Source organism: Schistocerca cancellata, chromosome 10 (genome assembly GCF_023864275.1).
Source record: "Schistocerca cancellata isolate TAMUIC-IGC-003103 chromosome 10, iqSchCanc2.1, whole genome shotgun sequence".
Classification (NCBI taxonomy): Eukaryota; Metazoa; Arthropoda; class Insecta; order Orthoptera; family Acrididae; genus Schistocerca; species Schistocerca cancellata.
The window spans coordinates 949217-970563 of NC_064635.1; the positions used below are offsets into that span (position 1 = coordinate 949217).

At 42.7% G+C, this 21347-nt stretch overlaps 1 protein-coding gene across 2 annotated transcripts in view; it reads right to left on the reverse strand.

The window, feature by feature from the left end:
- LOC126106905 (zinc finger CCCH domain-containing protein 14) overlaps positions 1-21347 on the reverse strand; it is a 239044-nt gene that overhangs the window by 165942 nt on the left and 51755 nt on the right. For both annotated transcript variants that reach the window (XM_049913322.1, XM_049913321.1), the window contains exons 7-8: positions 18061-18442; positions 13092-13256 (exon numbers count right to left, since the gene is read on the reverse strand). In XM_049913322.1, the coding sequence (XP_049769279.1) occupies positions 13092-13256; positions 18061-18442 (547 nt within the window). The remainder of the gene's footprint in view (positions 1-13091; positions 13257-18060; positions 18443-21347) is intronic.

Sequence of the window (21347 nt, forward strand, 5' to 3'; positions counted from 1 at the left end):
CGGATTTCTGTAGTTGTATATATACGTTTGGATGTAGCTGCATTGCATTGATGTACTGGTGGATATTGTGTGGTATGACTCCTGTAGTTGATAGTATAATCGGTATAATGTCAACTTTATCCTGATGCCACATGTCCTCGACTTCCTCAGCCAGTTGGATGTATTTTTCAATTTTTTCTCCTGTTTTCTTCTGTATATTTGTTGTATTGGGTATGGATATTTCGATTGGTTGTGTTAATTTCTTCTTTTTATTGGTGAGTATGATGTCAGGTTTGTTATGTGGTGTTGTTTTATCTGTTATAATGGTTCTGTTCCAGTATAATTTGTATTCATCATTCTCCAGTACATTTTGTGGTGCATACTTGTATGTGGGAACGTGTTGTTTTATTAGTTTATGTGTTATGGCAAGTTATTGATGTATTATTTTTGCTACATTGTCATGTCTTCTGGGGTATTCTGTATTTGCTAGTATTGTACATCCGCTTGTGATGTGATCTACTGTTTCTATTTGTTGTTTGCAAAGTCTGCATTTATCTGTTATGGTATTGGGATCTTTAATAATATGCTTGCTGTAATATCTGGTGTTTATTGTTTGATCCTGTATTGCAATCATGAATCCTTCCATCTCACTGTATATATTGCCTTTTCTTAGCCATGTGTTGGATGCGTCTTGATCGATGTGTGGCTGTGTTACATGATACAGGTGCTTGCCATTTAGTGTTTTCTTTTTCCAATTTACTTTATTCGTATCTGTTGATGTTATGTGATCTAGAGGGTTGTGGAAGTGGTTATGAAATTGCAGTGGTGTAGCCAATGTATTTATATGAGTGATTGCTTTGTGTATTTTGCTAGTTCCTGCTCGTTCTAGAAAGAATTTTCTTAAATTGTCTACCTGTCCATAATGTAGGTTTTTTATGTCGATATTTTTTATGTTGATATTATTATTATTATTATTATTATTATTATTATTATTATTATTATTCTTTCTTTTCTCAAATGTTATGTCTGGTCAAAAATGGAAAGTGACATTATTATTATTATTATTACTACAATACTTACTACCGAAATACACTCCTGGAAATGGAAAAAAGAACACATTGACACCGGTGTGTCAGACCCATCATACTTGCTCCGGACACTGCGAGAGGGCTGTACAAGCAATGATCACACGCACGGCACAGCGGACACACCAGGAACCGCGGTGTTGGCCGTCGAATGGCGCTAGCTGCGCAGCATTTGTGCACCGCCGCCGTCAGTGTCAGCCAGTTTGCCGTGGCATACGGAGCTCCATCGCAGTCTTTAACACTGGTAGCGTGCCCCGACAGCATGGACGTGAACCGTATGTGCAGTTGACGGACTTTGAGCGAGGGCGTATAGTGGGCATGCGGGAGGCCGGGTGGAGTACCGCCGAATTGCTCAACACGTGGGGCGTGAGGTCTCCACAGTACATCGATGTTGTCGCCAGTGGTCGGCGGAAGGTGCACGTGCCCGTCGACCTGGGACCGGACAGCAGCGACGCACGGATGCATGCCAAGACCGTAGGATCCTACGCAGTGCCGTAGGGGACCGCACCGCCACTTCCCAGCAAATTAGGGACGCTGTTGCTCCTGGGGTATCGGCGAGGACCATTCGCAACTGTCTCCATGAAGCTGGGCTACGGTCCCGCACACCGTTAGGCCGTCTTCCGCTCACACCCCAACATCGTGCAGCCCGCCTCCAGTGGTGTCGCTACAGGCGTGAATGGAGGGACGAATGGAGACGTGTCGTCTTCAGCGATGAGAGTCGCTTCTGCCTTGGTGCCAATGATGGTCGTATGCGTGTTTGGCGCCGTGCAGGTGAGCGCCACAATCAGGACTGCATACGACCGAGGCACACAGTGCCAACACCCGGCATCATGGTGTGGGGAGCGATCTCCTACACTGGCCGTACACCACTGGTGATCGTCGAGGGGACACTGAATAGTGCACGGTACATCCAAACCGTCATCGAACCCATCGTTCTACCATTCCTAGACCGGCAAGGGAACTTGCTGTTCCAACAGGACAATGCACGTCCGCATGTGTCCCGTGCCACCCAACGTGCTCTAGAAGGTGTAAGTCAACTACCCTGGCCAGCAAGATCTCCGGATCTGTCCCCCATTGAGCATGTTTGGGACTGGATGAAGCGTCGTCTCACGCGGTCTGCACGTCCAGCACGAACGCTGGTCCAACTGAGGCGCCAGGTGGAAATGGCATGGCAAGCCGTTCCACAGGACTACATCCAGCATCTCTACGATCGTCTCCATGGGAGAATAGCAGCCTGCATTGCTGCGAAAGGTGGATATACACTGTACTAGTGCCGACATTGTGCATGCTCTATTGCCTGTGTCTATGTGCCTGTGGTTCTGTCAGTGTGATCATGTGATGTATCTGACCCCAGGAATGTGCCAATAAAGTTTCCCCTTCCTGGGACAATGAATTCACGGTGTTCTTATTTCAATTTCCAGGAGTGTATATACAGTAACAAACAGGTTCTAATACTTACAAGATACCATTAAATTCTGTTCCTTCTACAGGCACATTTTCACCATCCTCCTTCCTCTGGACTCCATAGCACTCCTACTTGCTTGTAAACCCACTGACAACTTGAACAATATTTATATTCCTTGCCAGGATGTCTCACTTCATTGTTGTCACAGAGCGACGATTATAATGCGTCTAAAGAGAAGTAGTGGGAAAAGCAACTTCTAACAATTCTGTTAGGATCATAAAAATGTTAAGAGCTGTTCTGTTTCAAAAATTAACGCTGGGTCCTGTGGTCTAAAAACCGATCAGCTCTTCCATCTCACTGATCCTTACTAATTTTCGTAAAATGTAGGTAAGTTGACAACTAAAATGGAAACCACATAACACAGTTACGCCTGTTTGATTGTAATCTTGGTCTTGATTCTGTGTATCTTATGTTACTAACAACTCCAAACTAGCAAAAATGTAGTTATGCCTGTCTGATCCTAAATGGGTGAGTTGTTCTCCGTCTGGCCCCTGTGACAAGAGACAGTGGTCTCGTGTGTGTGTGTGTGTGTGTGTGTGTGTGTGTGTGTGTGTGTGTGTTTTGTCCACTACTTCAGAAGAAGGCCGTCTGGCCAAAAGCTTAATTGCTGAGCAGTTTTTGTTGTGCCTGTCTGTGACTAAACATCTCCACTAAATGTCTACCCTTCTTGTAATATTGTCATTATTTCATCCTGGATTTTCTACTATTCTAACCTATATTTATACTTATTGTGAGTGGTCTGACTGTGATTGAATATTTGTAACGTTCCCTTATTTAAATATTGTTATAACACATTAGTTTACTGTGGTAAGTTGTCAAGTTGAGCCTAACTCACGTCTGTAGAATGATGTATTTTTGGTGGGGATAGCCCTCAGCCAATGAAAGTTTGACAGTGGCGGAACCCTGCTGGAGTCAAGTGGAGACAGACACGCAAGGGCGCAATTTGGGACAGCGAGAGCGAGAGCACCAGCAGCAGCACAGTACTGTTTGTATAAAGCGTTTATTTTGCATTTTGTTTACGACCTTCCACTAAGGAAGGGATTCTATTTGTGTTTATCTGCTCTGCATAGTAACTAACAGTTCTTGATAAAACTTTACGTAGTTTTCGTGTTAGATTTCTTAGTGTTTTCTTGATCGTTTAGAACAGAAAGCGCCCTAAAACCGTCATTTGTTTGTTTCGCGGCCGTTAGCCACTAGTCACTTGAATCAGCAGTTGTCTTGTGACAGCGAGAGCGAGAGCACCAGCAGCAGCACAGTACTGTTTGTATAAAGCGTTTATTTTGCATTTTGTTTACGACCTTCCACTAAGGAAGGGATTCTATTTGTGTTTATCTGCTCTGCATAGTAACTAACAGTTCTTGATAAAACTTTACGTAGTTTTCGTGTTAGATTTCTTAGTGTTTTCTTGATCGTTTAGAACAGAAAGCGCCCTAAAACCGTCATTTGTTTGTTTCGCGGCCGTTAGCCACTAGTCACTTGAATCAGCAGTTGTCTTGTGACAGCGAGAGCACCAGCAGCAGCGAGTACTGTTTGTATAAAGCGTTTTTGTACTTATTTGCTGCGCTTAGCTTTTAAATAGTTTTTCTGGGAAAACCTAGCGTAGTTTTCGCGTCTCGTATTTCAGTGAGTGTTTCTTGATTATCAGAGTAGCTCATCAGAAGATTATCTTGGGAATTTGTCACCGTATAGGGTAGGGTAAACATAGTCATGTGTAGGGACTGTGGTTGTTGTGAGCGGACGCAAGGAGAATTGGCCACTCTTCGGGGGCAGGTGGAGGCTTTATCTGTTAGGCTCATCGAGCTCGAGGCGCAGGCGTCGGCTCGTAGTGGCGTTGGGGCAACTGTGGTGAGACCTATGCCTACTTCGGTGGCCTTGGAATCACATGGAACCCCTGATGTCGCTGCGTCTTCCGGCAGTGAGCATCTTACCGGTCAGCCATCACTCCAGAGTGAATGGCGGACAGTGGTGGGCTCTCGCGTGCCTGGCCGAAAGGCGAAGGTGGGATCTGGCCGCGTGGCAGCTGCCTTACCCCTTTCCAACAGGTACGGGGTGCTTCCTAGTGGTGATGACATCGTTTCCGAGCCACCACAGGATGCCTCGCCTGTTGGGCCAGTGGCCGATTCTCCGGCAAGGTCCCGACAGTCACAGAGGGCGGGCCTATTAGTTATAGGGAGCTCCAACGTTAGGCGGGTTATGGAGCCCCTCAGGAAAATAGCGGGTAGGTCGGGGAAGAATGCCAGTGTGCACTCGGTGTGCTTGCCGGGGGGTCTCGTCCGTAATGTGGAGGAGGCCCTTCCGGCAGCTATTGAACGCACTGGGTGTGACCGGCTGCAGATAGTAGCACATGTCGGAACGAATGACGCCTGCCGCTTGGGTTCTGAGGCCATCCTTGGTTCCTTCCGGCGGCTGGCTGATTTGGTGAAGACAACCAGCATCGCACGCGGAGTGCAAGCTGAGCTTAATATCTGCAGCATAGTGCCCAGAGTCGATCGCGGTCCTCTGGTTTGGAGCCGTGTGGAGGGTCTAAACCAGAGGCTCAGACGACTCTGCGACTATAATGGTTGCAAATTCATCGACCTCCGTTATTGGGTGGAGAACTGTAGGGCCCCCCTAGACAGGTCAGGCGTGCACTACACACCGGAAGCAGCTACTAGGGTAGCAGAGTACGTGTGGCGTGCACACGGGGGTTTTTTAGGTTAGAGGGACCCCCCCTTGGGCGAAACGATAAAATACCTGACGGCTTACCAGAGAGGACATTATCATCGTTGATAAAGAACGTCCGTCCTCAGAGACCAAAAACAGGAAAAGTTAACGTAATATTGGTAAACTGCAGGAGTATCCAGGGCAAGGTTCCTGAATTAGTATCTCTTATTGAAGGAAATAGTGCGCATATAGTATTAGGAACGGAAAGTTGGTTAAAACCGGAAGTGAACAGTAACGAAATCCTAGACACAGAATGGAATATATACCGCAAGGATAGGATAAACGCCAATGGTGGAGGAGTATTTATAGCAGTAAAGAATTCAATAATATCCAGTGAAGTTATTACCGAATGCGAATGTGAAATAATCTGGGTTAAGCTAAGTATCAAAGGTGGGTCAGATATGATAGTCGGATGCTTCTATAGACCACCTGCATCAGCAACCGTAGTAGTTGAGCGCCTCAGAGAGAACCTGCAGAACGTCGTGAAGAAGTTTCGTGATCATACTATTGTAATAGGGGGAGACTTCAATCTACCAGGTATAGAATGGGATAGTCACACAATCAGAACTGGAGCCAGGGACAGAGACTCTTGTGACATTATCCTGACTGCCTTGTCCGAGAATTACTTCGAGCAGATAGTTAGAGAACCAACTCGTGAAGCTAACGTTTTAGACCTCATAGCAACAAATAGACCGGAACTTTTCGACTCCGTGAATGTAGAAGAGGGTATCAGTGATCATAAGTCAGTGGTTGCATCAATGACTACAAGCGTAATAAGAAATGCCAAGAAAGGAAGGAAAATATATTTGCTTAACAAGAGTGATAGGGCACAAATCGCAGAATATCTGAGTGACCACCATCAAACGTTCATTTCTGAGGAAGAGGATGTGGAACAAAAATGGAAAAAATTCAGAAACATCGTCCAGTACGCCTTAGATAAGTTCGTACCGACTAAGGTCCAAAGCGAGGGGAAAGATCCACCGTGGTATAACAATCATGTACGAAAGGTACTACGGAAACAAAGAAAGCTTCATCATAGGTTTAAGAGTAGTCGAATCATAGCTGATAAGGAAAAGCTGAACGAAGCGAAAAAGAGCGTAAAGAGAGCAATGAGAGAAGCATTCAACGAATTCGAACATAAAACATTGGCAAACAATCTAAACAAGAACCCTAAAAAGTTTTGGTCATATGTAAAATCGGTAAGCGGATCTAAATCCCCTATTCAGTCACTCGTTGACCACGATGGCACCGAAACAGAGGACGACCGAAGAAAGGCAGAAATACTGAATTCAGTGTTCCGAAACTGTTTCACTGCGGAAAATCGTAACACGGTCCCTGACTTCAGCCGTCGCACGGACGCCAAAATGGAAAATATTGAAATAAACGATATCGGAATTGAAAAACAACTGCTATCACTTAGTAGCGGAAAAGCATCCGGACCAGACGAGATACCCTTAAGATTCTACAGTGATTATGCTAAAGAACTTGCCCCCTTTCTATCAGCAATTTATCGTAGATCGCTGGAAGAACGTAAAGTACCTAGCGACTGGAAGAAAGCGCAGGTCGTTCCCATTTTCAAGAAGGGTCATAAATCAGATGCGAATAATTATAGGCCTATTTCGCTTACGTCAATCTGTTGTAGAATAATGGAACATGTTTTGTGTTCTCGTATTATGACGTTCTTAGATAATACAAATCTCCTTCATCATAACCAACATGGATTCCGCAAACAGAGATCATGTGAAACTCAGCTCGCCCTATTTGCCCAAGAAATTCACAGTGCCGTAGACACTGGCGAGCAGATTGATGCCATATTCCTGGACTTCAGGAAGGCATTTGATACGGTTCCGCACTTACGTCTAATGAAAAAAATACGAGCTTACGGAATATCGGACCAGGTTTGTGATTGGATTCAGGATTTCCTAGAAGAAAGAACACAACATGTCATTCTTAACGGTTCAAAATCTGCAGATGTAGAGGTAATTTCGGGAGTACCGCAAGGAAGCGTGATAGGACCTTTATTGTTTACAATATACATAAATGACTTAGTTGACAACATCGGTAGCTCCGTGAGGCTATTTGCAGATGACACGGTTGTCTACAAGAAAGTAGCAACATCAGAAGACTCGTACGTACTCCAGGAAGACCTGCAGAGGATTAATGCATGGTGCGACAGCTGGCAGCTTTCCCTAAACGTAGATAAATGTAATATAATGCGCATACATAGGGGCAGAAATCCATTCCAGTACGATTATGCCATAGGTGGTAAATCATTGGAAGCGGTAACGACCGTAAAATACTTAGGAGTTACTATCCGGAGCGATCTGAAGTGGAATGATCACATAAAACAAATAGTGGGAAAAGCAGGCGCCAGGTTGAGATTCATAGGAAGAATTCTAAGAAAATGTGACTCATCGACGAAAGAAGTAGCTTACAAAACGCTTGTTCGTCCGATTCTTGAGTATTGCTCATCAGTATGGGACCCTTACCAGGTTGGATTAATAGAAGAGATAGACATGATCCAGCGAAAAGCAGCGCGATTCGTCATGGGGACATTTAGTCAGCGCGAGAGCGTTACGGAGATGCTGAACAAGCTCCAGTGGCGGACACTTCAAGAAAGGCGTTACGCAATACGGAGAGGTTTATTATCGAAATTGCGAGAGAGCACATTCCGGGAAGAGATGGGCAACATATTACTACCGCCCACATATATCTCGCGTAATGATCACAACGAAAAGATCCGAGAAATTAGAGCAAATACGGAGACTTACAAGCAGTCGTTCTTCCCACGCACAATTCGTGAATGGAACAGGGAAGGGGGGATCAGATAGTGGTACAATAAGTACCCTCCGCCACACACCGTAAGGTGGCTCGCGGAGTATAGATGTAGATGTAGATGTAGATGTATATGTAAGTTCTGGAAGAACCGAGTTAAACTGAGTTACAGTGGAAACTCACATGTTGTTGTTGTTGTTGTTGTTGTTGTGGTCTTCAGTCCTGAGACTGGTTTGATGCAGCTCTCCATCCTACTCTATCCTGTGCAAGCTTCTTCATCTCCCAGTACCTACCGCAGCCTACATCCTTCTGCATCTGCTTAGTGTATTCATCTCTTGGTCTCCCTCTATGATTTTTACCCTCCTCGCTTCCCTCCAATACTAAATTGGTGATCCCTCGATGTCTCAGAACATGTCCTACCAACCGATCCCTTCTTCTAGTCAAGTTGTGCCACAAGCTCCTCTTCTCCCCAATTCTATTCAATACCTCCTCATTAGTTATGTGATCTACCCATCTAATTTCAGCATTGTTCTGTAGCACCACATTTCGAAAGATTCTATTCTCTTCTTGTCTAAACTATTTATTGTCCACGTTTCACTTCCATACATGGCTACACTCCATACAAATACTTTCAGAAACGACTTCCTGACATTTAAATCTATACTCAATGTTAACAAATTTTTCTTCTTCAGAAACGCTTTCCCTGCCATTGCCATTCTACATTTTATATCCTCTCTACTTTGACCATCATCAGTTATTTTGCTCCCCAAATAGCAAAACTCCTTTACTACTTTAAGTGTCTCATTTACTAATCTAATTCCCTCAACCTCACCCGACTTAATTCGATTACGTTCCATTATCCTCGTTTTGCTTTTGTTGATGTTCATCTTATACCCTCCTTTCAAGACACTGTCCATTCCGTTCAGCTGCTCTTCCAAGTCCTTTCCTGTCTCTGACAGAATTACAATGTCATCAGCAAACCTCAAAGTTTTTATTTCTTCTCCATGGATTTTAATACCTACTCCGAACTTTTCTTTTGTTTCCTTTATTGCTTGCTCAATATACAGATTGAATAACATCGGGGATAGGCTACAACCCTGTCTCACTCATTTCCCAACCACCGCTTCCCTTTCATACCCCTCGACTCTTGTAATTGCCATCAGCTTTCTGTACAAATTGTAAATAGGGTTTAGCCCCCTGTATTTTACCCCTGCCACCTTCAGAATTTGGAAGAGAGTACTCCAATCAACATTGTCAAAAGCTTTCTCTAAGTCTACGAATGCTAGGAACATAGGTTTGCCTTTCCTTAATCTTTCTTCTAAGATAAGTCTTCGGGTCAGTATTGCCTCACGTGTTCCAACATTTCTACGGGATCCAAACTGATCTTCCCCAAGGTCGGCTTCTATCAGGTTTTCCATTCGTCTGTAAAGAATTCGCGTTAGTATTTTGCAGCTGTGACTTATTAAACTGATAGTTCAGTAATTTTCACATCTGTCAACATCCACCTTCTTTGGGACTGTAATAATTATATTCTTCCTGAAGTCTGAGGGTATTTCGCCTGTCTCATACATTTTGCTCACAGATGGTAGAGTTTTGTCAGGACTGGCTCTCCAAAGGCTATCAGTAGTTCTAATGGAATGTTGTCAACTCAGGGGCCTTGTTTCGCCTCAGGTCTTTCAGTGCTCTGTCAAACTCTTCACGCAGTATCATTTCTCCCATTTCATCTTCATCTACATCCTCTTCCATTTCCATAATATTGTCCTCAAGTACATCGCCCTTGTATAGACCCTCTATATACTCCTTCCACCTTTCTGCTTTCCCTTCTTTGCTTAGAACTGGGTTTTCATCAAAGCTCTTGATATTCATGCAAGTGGTTCTCCTTTCTCCAAAGGTCTCTCTAATTTTCCTGTAGGCAGTATCTATCTTACCCCTAGTGAGATAAGCCTCTACATCCTTACATTTGTCCTCTAGCCATCCCTGCTTAGCCATTTTGCACTTCCTGTCAATCTCATTTTTGAGATGTTTGTATTCCTTTTTACCTGCTTCATTTACTGCATTTTTATATTTTTTCCTTTTATCAGTTAAATTCAATATTTCTTCTGTTACCCAAGGGTTTCTACTAGCCCTCATCTTTTTACCTATTTCATACTCTGCTGCCTTCACTATTTCATCCCTCAAAGCTACCCACTCTTCTTCTACTGTATTTCTTTTCCTTATTCCTGTCAATTTTTCCCTTATGCTCTCCCTGAAACTCTGTACAACCTCTGGTTCTTTCAGTTTATACAGGTCCTATCTCCTTAAATTCCCACCTTTTTGCAGTTTCTTCAGTTTTAATCTTTCAGTTTTAATCTCACATAGTGAACATAATTCGTTCCAGAATCTTAATCGAAGTGCGAAACACTCATTAAGTGGAACAAATTGTCGCATATAATTTAATGTAAAACACGATAATGCATTCCACGCAGAGAAAGCACTAAAAATTTATCTTATTCATGCCATTTATTCAAAGAGAATTATACATACAATATTATGTACTTTATTGTTCACAATACACAACTAATCCTTTTTTACTAGGAAGCTGTCTATAGTCATTTGTTTCTGCTGACACTTCAACACTTGGCGAAAATGCGACACAGCATTGTTGTCAAATAAATTTGTAGTGCGCACAGCCACTGCTTTATTGGTGTGATGATTTTCAATGTTCGATGCAACCGATTCCCATGCTTTCAGCATTTCTCTTATTGCACCAGATGATTGCTGCTTTGCTGTTACTGCCTCAGTCTCCTCCTCCGAACTCCTTTCTTGGCTGTGATCTACTATGAGCTCACGGATATCATTGTTATCTAGTCCCATGCTCTTGGCCACAGACACAATCTCGTTAACTACAGGCTCCGCTGGTACTGGCTCAAATGCCTTAGAGTCACATCTGACAACGCACTCTGGCCAAAGCTTCTCCCGAGAAGAAGTGAGAGTTCTCTTCGTAACCCCTTCCCATTTCTTTTGAATCATCTTGACACAGGCAATGATGTTGAAGTGATATTTGCAAAACTCACAGAGAGAGTGGTAGATTCAATCAACACAGAGCAATGCTCAATGAGTGCTTCAGTGAAGAGCTTCTTAAACTTAGAAATAATCTGCTGGTCACAGGTTGGAGTAAAGGAGTGGTGTTGGAAGGCAGAAACTGGATCCTGATGAACTGCAATTGGTCTTGTAGGCATGAAGAATGGGCAAGAACGTTGTCCATAACAAGCAAGACATGGAATGGCAGATTCCTCTCAAGCAAATATTTTTTCATCAAAGGACCACACACTTGATTGATCCAATCACAAAAAAAAGATCACACTTCACTCAAACCTTGTTGTCGGACCTCCACATCACATTTAGCCTGCTCTTCTGGACTTACACTTTCTGAAGGCTAATAGAGTTTCTGAATGGCAAACAAGCAGCAGTTTAATTTTCAGATCACTAGTTGCATTGGCACAGAACATCAGTGTGACGGTCTTTCATTAGCTTGTGACCAGGCAATGCCTTCTCTGCCGTTATAAAGGTAGGTTTCGGCACCTTTCTCCAGAATAGATCCATCTCATCACAATTAAAAACCCGTTGTGGCACACAACCCTCAGAGTCTACAAGCATCTCTAAGTTGCTGATGAAGCTCTCTGCAACCTTCGTGTTGGAGCTCGCTGTTTCACCATGCCTCACAACGTTGTGGATGCCTGTTGTTCTCTTAAGCTTCTCGAACCACCTGTGGCTTCCCTTAAACACTTCTTCAGCTGCTGCTGATCCTCCTGTCCCTTAAGTAGGTTGACAAAAATCATTCCTGCCTTCTCACAGATGAGTTCTCGTTAACAGTGTTGCCTTGCAATTGCTTTTCGTTTATCTGTGTAAGGAGCAAACTTTTAACATCGTCCATAATACGAAAGCTTTGTTTAGATACTCTTGTCTCTCCCTTTGAAGCATCTATTTCCATAATCTTGTCCCTGTTCTTGAGGATAGTGCAAATAGTTTGTATAGATCAATTGCATGTGTGTGCTAAATCAGCAACACTCGTGCCACGTTCAATGCTTTTACGCTTCATTTCTAAGGTCATTTTGTTCCTCTTATGGTTGTCTTCTTGCAGCTTTATCTTTGGGGTCATTTCTACGAAGATTATTAAAATTTGAAAACAAAAGTGTGTACACAAGTTTACAAAAATGTGATTGTAGCAGAAAAAGCACTTACCCAGACTGCAGTACATACTGAAGACATTGTTCATATACTGCCGCCGACAATGAAAGGTGTTCATATTGTAGAACATTTCCCCCACTGTGCGTGAACCGTTGGTGAATTCACAGTAAATCGTCATCGCTCGTTATGCGAATCACCACTCGTCAAGCAAGCCATTTTTTAAAAATTTGTTTCATTCATTATACGGATTGCACATAATGCGAATGCTCATTATGCGAGGTTCCACTGTATTTCATTGTGGGAGTGATAAATTCTGGGCACTGAACAGCTGCTAAAATACCTTAACTTTCAATAGGATTTTAACTATTGTGAGGTCTGCACGTGCCCCAGTCAGAACTTTTAACTTTTCCTTTTGCATTAAGGACTTGAGACAGACAGAGTACGAGTTTCCATTCTTTATCTCTTGGGCGTCAGTCATAATCGGTTACCATAAGACCACTTTCAATATACCCGAGATTTACTTTCTCGAATATCGTCTGACAGGGTTCTCCGATGACATGTACATCAATTACTGACGTCAGAATTGTACCCTTATCATTAGTTATTCATTTGATTTTTATTTTATATTTCTGTTTATTTTGTTAATTCACCATTCTAGCCAAGGCATAGACTATTTGACTGCAGGATCACAGCTACGGGTTATTATTTGCAACAAATTAGCTACCAGGCACAGGAGCAGACGTGTGCAGCCCGAGCCTCGTGTAGCCCGATTACCTCAATTACAGGTAACTGCACGTTAAGTCTCAGTCAGATCACTCACATGGGATGCCAGAACGAGAAGCTACTAGTCGGCAGTATACCTGGCAGATGACGTCGCAGCGCCGACGTCACTGCCGCCCTCCCCCGTCGGTACTCACCGCGTGGCCAGTGCCGGTGCCGGTGCCGGTGCCACCCTGCCGGATGTTGTTGGGAGGCACGTGGGCCACCCTCGCACTGCCGCCGCCGGGACCCTCGGCCAACTCGCGCAGCCGCCGTGCCAGCCGGCTGCCCGGACCCTCCGCCGCTGGTCTTTTCGCTGCTACCTGGAGGAGGGGAGAGCAGAGGAGGAGGGTGAGGCGCGGCACAGGGCCGGGCTCTTCCAGATGGAAACGGGCCTAGTGTCCGATAGTCCAATTTGTGTATTGCCGGAGACGAGATTTTTTTTTCCCCTTCTGTAACCTCGTCTTTTGTGAATTTGGCATTTTGACGTGTATTTAATCAGATATATTTGGACAGTATTGAGAGGTTTGGCCTCGCTTCGAAATTGTTTTCTGTATACACAAGAGTTAATGACATCAGTTAGAAAGTATGGGGTACTTCAATATTTTTATAACATGAAAGAACAAAAATTAAAGTTTGGCACCATATAAATTCACAAAGTTTTCAGCAAATTTTGTGCAAAATTTATTCATAACTTATACACTAAGTTTGGTTTATTTATAAAACTAAAATTGGTTATGGCTTTTGCTATATGAAAACTATGGTAAAAACAAGGGTACTCTTAAAAATTGTGAAACTTAACAGTAATCGCAGGTAAGGACAAAGAAGAGAAAACCGTATTTATATTAGTGAGAAAATTCCATAAAATATTATAATGTTACTAATGTAAGGGGGGGAAAAAAAAACTGATAGTCGGTTGGGAGACGACTGTTACAAAATTACCTGTTTATGATCAAATGAATTTTACGTGAATTTATAGTAAAGTAAAATCAATACAGTCGTTCTTTAAAATACGTAAATGCCATTGCAGCTGTGACAATACGTCTCACTACTGTCAGTCTCGTCTGGTTCACATACAGTTTTGAACTTTGGTATTGTACTATTTGACAGATGTAATCAAATGGACCACCACCATGGAAAAAGTGTACAATTTTCAAAAGTTAAAAATTCTGTGTGCTATTGGATGTGATTTTATTTTAAAAGATAAGTAACAGTATTTTTGCCAAAGACATTATAATACTGAAATGTTTTCTCCCATCTATGCAAGTGGTGTAACTAATTTTTCACAATTGAGGTAAAAGATAAGCACCCATCAAAACTGAGGCTGAGTTTTGTTTGAATTTGCATTATTTATTAATGGCGGGTAATAAGGACAAACATTTCAATCGGTAGTATCTCGGGGTACACATCACGTGCCCCTACATATTTCATACAACACTGGGACACGTAAGACTGGCAACAAAAGACATGTCATTTATTTAATGTGTTCCATTCTTATATCTCACATTTCTATCTGTTTGATATACACTCACAACTAATTTGATGTGTCAATTGCCACAGATTGTTCTACCCACATACTGGAATGTTTCCTTTATCTTTATTTCCCTAATGGAAGTTTTAGGAATAGGCTGTCAAAACAGCCCTGTAGCCTATCCGTAACTTCCGTATCTTGCTAGGTTTCGGGCTTCTCTTACTTTTTTTCACGGTCATCACACAATTTTAAGTTATGAGGGCCTACTATTCAGTACCCTCGAACCGTGACGCAACTTCTTCTTGGGGACTTCGATCAGTTGCATTGAAGATGCTAAGACACACCAATAAAAGTAAAACTACTGTAATGGTATGTAGATAAATTTAAGTCAGGTGACACAGTGGAGTTGGGGAGGAAGGGGGGGGGGGGGGGGGAGTAGAGACAGGGGGTGGGAGGGAGACAGAAGTGGAACACAGAAAGTAATACACAAGTTTTGCTACTTGGGGAGTAAAATAAATGATGATTGTTAAAGCAGAGAGGATGCCAAATGTGGACTGGCAATAGAAGAAAAAGCTTTCTGAGGAAGAGAGGTATGTCAAGATATAAAATAAATTTAAATATTAAGAACTCTTTTTCTGAAAGTGTTTGGATTGTAGCAGTAAGGAACTTAAATGTGGATGATAAATAGTACGGCCAATGACAGTCTAGAACTGTCTGAAATAAAGTGGTAAGAGGGTGCAGGGGCTTGCACAGAGCAGACCAGTACGGAGAAATGCATCGCACCGGTATTTGGTCCGACGACTGGACACCGTAACGTGAGAAAGAAAATTCGACTGGGAGAACTGTTAAACTATAATGAGACAGATGAAACAGAAAGCTGAGCCACTTCTCTCTGGGAGACAAAGTCGCAGTCACTAATGGAGGCAGGCGAGTTTAGGCTCCTCCTGTGCAGGTGACGTCACATATTTTCCGACGAGAAGTATTCGGCAGTTTTTCGAGTGCTCCGCTGTGAACGTCGCAGACAGTGTAAGTGTCAAATGCGATTGTAGTGAGGTGTTTAGTGGATTTTTATTCCGTCTGTTTCAAGTTATTGTGGCTGATGATGACAGTAAGGGACAATATCTACGTAAACTAGTGACAGACAATTTACGGGGGACACCTTTTTTCCCATGCGGAGCAGAAAATGCTGGAACTGACAACAGTGCAGTTCCCTGGCACGCTTCTAGCTGCACGGACTGCCTCTGTGACTACCTCTCCAGTTCCTTCCCGAGGGAAGAGAGGATACAAAGTGGGCACCTAGAAAGGAGGGACAGATGTAATTAGGACGATGGAAGGAGAGGAGGGAGGGGGAATGGGGGAGGGCAGAAATCCTCTTCATATGGGGTGTGAACAACCTGTTTCTCCTTTCAAACTGACCCTGTCCCCTCTCTCAGGAAGGAAGTAGCTGTGGAGAAACCTAGGAATATTGATCCCCAGTTTCACTTCTGTCCACAAGTAGTACTCGAGATTTTGTCTCCCGACCCGAAGGTAATGCTTAAAAAAACTGGTACGTCACGTGCAGTCTGAAACTGAAGGAACAAAATACAGTTATAGTCACCCTATAAAATATGAGACAATACTTGCCACTGTGATGCAAAAACTGCAGTATTGCCGATAAGACAGTAAACGTGACAGACTATACGGCTTTTGAACTACAGGTCCTCCGCCTGGGAGGAGAGAGTGACAGGTTGCAGAAGGGTGGATACGTCATATCCCGAAGTGAGTGACCCACCTGCAGTGAGTACGAGGACAGACGGAGACCGAGAGGGAGGTGTCCAGAGGAGTAGACTGGAGGCAGTACATCGAAGGGTACCACCCGGAGGTGTCAAGAACGGAGTGTAAGGTTGGGATAGACTAAAGGGTAAAAAATGAACAGTGCAACTGAGAAAAAGAGGAAAGGGAGGGAAACAAAGATGAAAAAGTAAAAGCAATACAGAAAATAAATGAGATGTAATAAATAAAAAGATGTAATAAAAAGCACAGCAAAAAAATTGTTTCAAGATTTCAGGTCAATGCAGTGTATCATACAGGTACTGATGAGTGAGTTTTTGAGTATTAAAGTATGTGTGATAAATGGCTGTATCTTTTGATTCCACTGACTGAGAAGCCTCAATAGTTTACATACCAAGGGGCCATTAGTTTCAACTTGACACATCTACCCATTCCTGGGGAAAATGGGTTTATAACAGTCTGACAGACAACACTGTGATCCTATAAGGGTTCTGTTTTTATCAACTGAGGTATAGAATCCTAGAAAGAGAGAACGGGTGTAAGGTTAGCCCAGGAGGATGTCAGGATGGGAGGATGAATCGGAGCTCAGGTAAACCAGCAACGTCCGGTAGTCTCCGGATAGCTGGGACTCAGTCAGGTGCCAGTGGAGCACACTCAGCAACCAGATATTGCCTACTCACTGTCGGTTGATGGCTACAGGCCACTGGCTACAGTGTACTGGGTACTGGCTAATCTATCAGCTGTCAGGTGTCGGGTACTCTTGAGATAAACGAGGCACGATCGAAGGAAGGTGTGTTACTAGGTCCATTTCCGGTAGGTTCGATAGATGCTGGAGTATTACGGGTACACTGAGACCTTCGACAGGAATCCCTGATGGTGACAAAAAAGTCCTTTTCGTGTAACACTATCTAGGAAGTTTACAGAACCGGCATATACGACAGGCTGCAGAACAGTCCTGTTGCCAGTCTCACACGGCGCCACAAAGACGGGATAAGAGCAACTGTGGTACATATGGGAGCACAGTCAGTCTTTTTCCTTCACTTCATTTGTGAGTGGGATTTGAAAGCGAATTACTGGCAGTGACACGAGGAACCCCTCTGCTGTGCATCTCACGGTGGCTCGCTGTGTACCTAAATGGAAGTAGACGTAGTTACTGGCCACCAAACATGCCTCAAACTGGAATGTGAGGAAAAATCTATCTCTGTCAACCTCGTGTGAGGTGACTGTCCTGTGATAGAACACAAAAACAATTTTCAATTTTAATATTGACACTGAAGAGGATAGGTAACCCAGCTCGGTGAGCGTATTACGGAACAGTTATCGGTGCGGACGTTCTCCGCCAGCCATTTTCTCTCTCTCGTGGAAGGGGACTGTCCACTCAATCGGCTAATTTCCCGTCTGCCAATGACGCGACAGCATGCGATATACAATATACACCTACTTGTACCGAGCTGGGAAATGTCACAATGAAACTTGTTTAATATGAGAGAAGGTAAGCCAGATTGTGCACATCACTTTACTACTTGTTAATCACTTTTTATTAAACTGCATATTTTATCTCACGATGAATAATTCTAAAGTCTCCTCTCGTAAAAATTTAAATAAAAGTGTTCTGAGAAGAAGCCCGAAGCAGTCAATCTACGAAGGCTACACAAGTGAGAATTTGTCACTAAAAATGATCTGTTACATGCCCGTGTGGAAAATGCGGAATTTCGTGCACGGGGTTTCGTATCGTAAACACACTGACCGTAGTTACCGTACCGAGTACCAATCGTCTCTTTAAGTACAATTAGCCACCACAGATACAGTCACAGTTGCCCCCGCGGTAAGAATGACGGGAGGACGAGATTCCGACACGACAGTTCGACGGCAGCGGGCAGACTCACCTCGGGCAGAGAGTCTCTGCCTCCCTCTGCCGCTCTCTTCCTGGACGTGCCGGCCTCCCTCGCTGCGTCACCCCTCCTCGTGCCCAGCCTGTCTGCGACCCTCGGTCTGGTCGGCAGTCCGCCGCTCTCCGCAGAGGCGGTGGACTTCGTGGCTGACCCTCCCGGGGCACCGGCAGTCCCACTGCCGGTGGGCCTCGGCCCCAACCTGTCCGTCACCTTGCCACCGCCGGGACGGGGCTCTCCGGCTGCAGCTGTGGGATTCCTCGCGCCCGGCCTGCTCGCCGGCTCGGCAGACGCCGATGCGGCAGCAGCGACGGCTACGGCACCTCTCGTACCCAGCCTGTCCTTTATACTCGGGCCTCCACTCGGCCGCACTCCTAGCCTGTAATTGTAAAACGAAAGTAGCATATGTAATTTGGTACTCGAATCTAAACACTTTCCCTGTACTGCAGAGTAACGAGGAGGCAGTAAGACAGGCCAATACGTACCTGTGGACGGCCGAATTCCATTTAGAGCCGACACGCACACCGTAATGCAGCAGAATGGGAACACGTATTTCGAATACGTCGATACCACGTCGATGTGAGATTACAGTACCCACATCGTGTACTGTTTCCGTTCTTTACAGATAACTTACAGTTTCGTATATCGATACATATTAACATTTATGTTAGTAATAACTGTTATCCAAACAAAATTCAATTAGAATATATGTTAGGGTAATTACTCCGTCCTAAAATTTGTGACTATTGTATGTATGTAAATTACAGCATCTAAATTTCATGATCTTTCTGTACAAAAAGCTTTAGCTCTATAAAGTACTGTATTTAATACAGACAGTTGTCATTACATCTTTTGAATTAAAGTCATGTAGAAATTCATATTTTAATACACAACACGAATAACGTAATAAACTTTATGTAACTGTGCATCATAATGATTATCAATTTGTAACATCATTGTTAACATTGGCAAATCCAATGTTTATGTCTTCACTAAATTCATTACATGAATGAAACTTTGATTGTTACTTCATAAAGAACATAAAACTAACAGTGTAAAAAAAATTCTACACATTACTGAAAAATTATTTAAAATGCGATATTTAAGTCACTCTGTTCAGTTCAAATTTGACACTTTTTTTTAATCAGTGTAAAGTAAGTCTGTGTGAACTGTTTGTCAGTTTCGACCATGCTTTTGTGATGCACAAGTTTTAATGGATACAGAGACAAGTTTTATGTAAATCACTTAGTCACATACATTGTTTAGTTAGAGTGTCAATTCACCATTCCAATATTGCCCGTGTACCCAAATTTTGAACTTCTGCTGTGATTTTTACACTAGCCAACTGAATTAAATTTCAAATTATGTAAATGTACAACATTGGTACATTTCAACATTTAAAAGTAGGTTTTCGAACAGGACTATGTGATAAATCTTCCCACTGAGGTACTTCTTACAAAATAACTTTTTTTGTAATTGTACATTTATTATTGTGTTCTTTTCTACGGCATATGTTACTCACTGTTGAAGAACATCTGAAAAAATTTATGCCATACAGCAGGAAAGCTCAACATCCTCTTTCTTATGAAAGGCTGCAGCTCTGTTTAAGGCTGAAACTTTGTTTATTTGTAATTCCATTCAGTCACTACGTAACATTAAGTCTGCTAAGACAACAATTTACTCACAAAACATAGATTTTGTAAAAAATATGTGAATTCTTAGAAATGGAATATGTGTCAAGATCAGTGATGGTAAGTAATTGAGCAAAAGGAATTGGATTACATGAACAATTACTTTTCATGTAATTTTTCCCTGTAAACAATACATTTTAGAAAATGTAATTTGTACCTGTAATTTACATATTCCAATAGAACAGCAGTTGTTACAACATTGGAATCATTACTTTGTAACAGTCATAAGTCACCCTCTTTTGAACATGTCTAGCAGCTGGCGAAAGACATGTCGCCTCTATATTCTTGGCGCAATCTTCATTCGTTCATTGTAAAAGCTGTGTGACAGGAGGGAAGTCGAGATATGTTTTTTGCTCTGATATACAGCATGTCCAGTGACGTAGAAAACAGTGAGTGTGAGGTGATAGTATTGCTGTTTCCTTACGTAAGGAATTATGTCGAGTCAAATGGTGCACAAAGCAAAGAAAATATGACTACAAAATGTAAGCTTTGTCCAGGAGATAAATTTTTGAAGTATGCCTGGATTATGGTGTCAAACTTAAGGAAGCATATACAGGTGAGCAATTACGATCTGAAAATGTATTATGTAATATTAAAGTTACACATTGAAACACATGTACATTCCATTGCTAAGTGGCACCACAGTTTTCCACAAATACTTCACTAACCTAAGAAAACAATGTAACTGTAAATGGTGCAAATACAACAAATTGCAAAATACAACTATTTTACAAAAAATTGCACAATCTTTGTTTCCACTGCTGAGGATTCATCCAACAAAGTTAACTGAAATGGAAAACTCCTTGCAGCAAGCGAAGAGAAGAGAGCGTGATCTTCGAACTGAAAGTACGGGCGCAAAGGAAAAACAATCTACACTTTCCTTCCCAAACAACACTACCGGCGAAAGCACTGTCCAAAAATTTATTTTAGATTTTGTCTGCTATTCTGTTCAGCTCTTTTCAGTAGTAAAAGAAGAGTCGTTCATAATTTTAATAAAAGGTTTGGCAGCAAATAGGACAGTGATGTGTAGAAAGATTGTTTCTGCACAACTGAAGGAAAGGTACAATAACCAAAAAAATGAAACTAATAGAAGGGTTATCAAGAGCCGACAGAGTTACAACCACAGCAGATTGCCAGACACAGTTTAGGACGACTTTTCTCAGGGGTTACCACGTAGACATCTGCTATGCTTGCTATAGAGAGGCTTGTGGGATGCCATTCACACGATGTTCTGGTTGCTGGGATCTAGAGTATATATCACGATTTTAATATTCATAAGAAAGTGGTGTCTTGTGTAACACAAAATGGCAGCAATTTCAACAAAGCTTTCACCTAAGGTAATGTAATGTATTTTTTGTTCGAGTTTTCCAACGTATCAGTTCTGTGTTACTTTTTCAAATATCATCTTTCCAATTATTTCTTTTAAGGTTATATGGAATGAAATTATATGGAATGAAACCTGGTGAAGGCGAAGTTCAGGCATCTGATAAGCCAAAAGAGATGGAGCTCGTTCAAGTAGCACCATTCTTGATGAAGGTGTGAATGAATTCCAGTATAACTTGCCGTCACATCAGCGGTGTGCTGCGCATACCC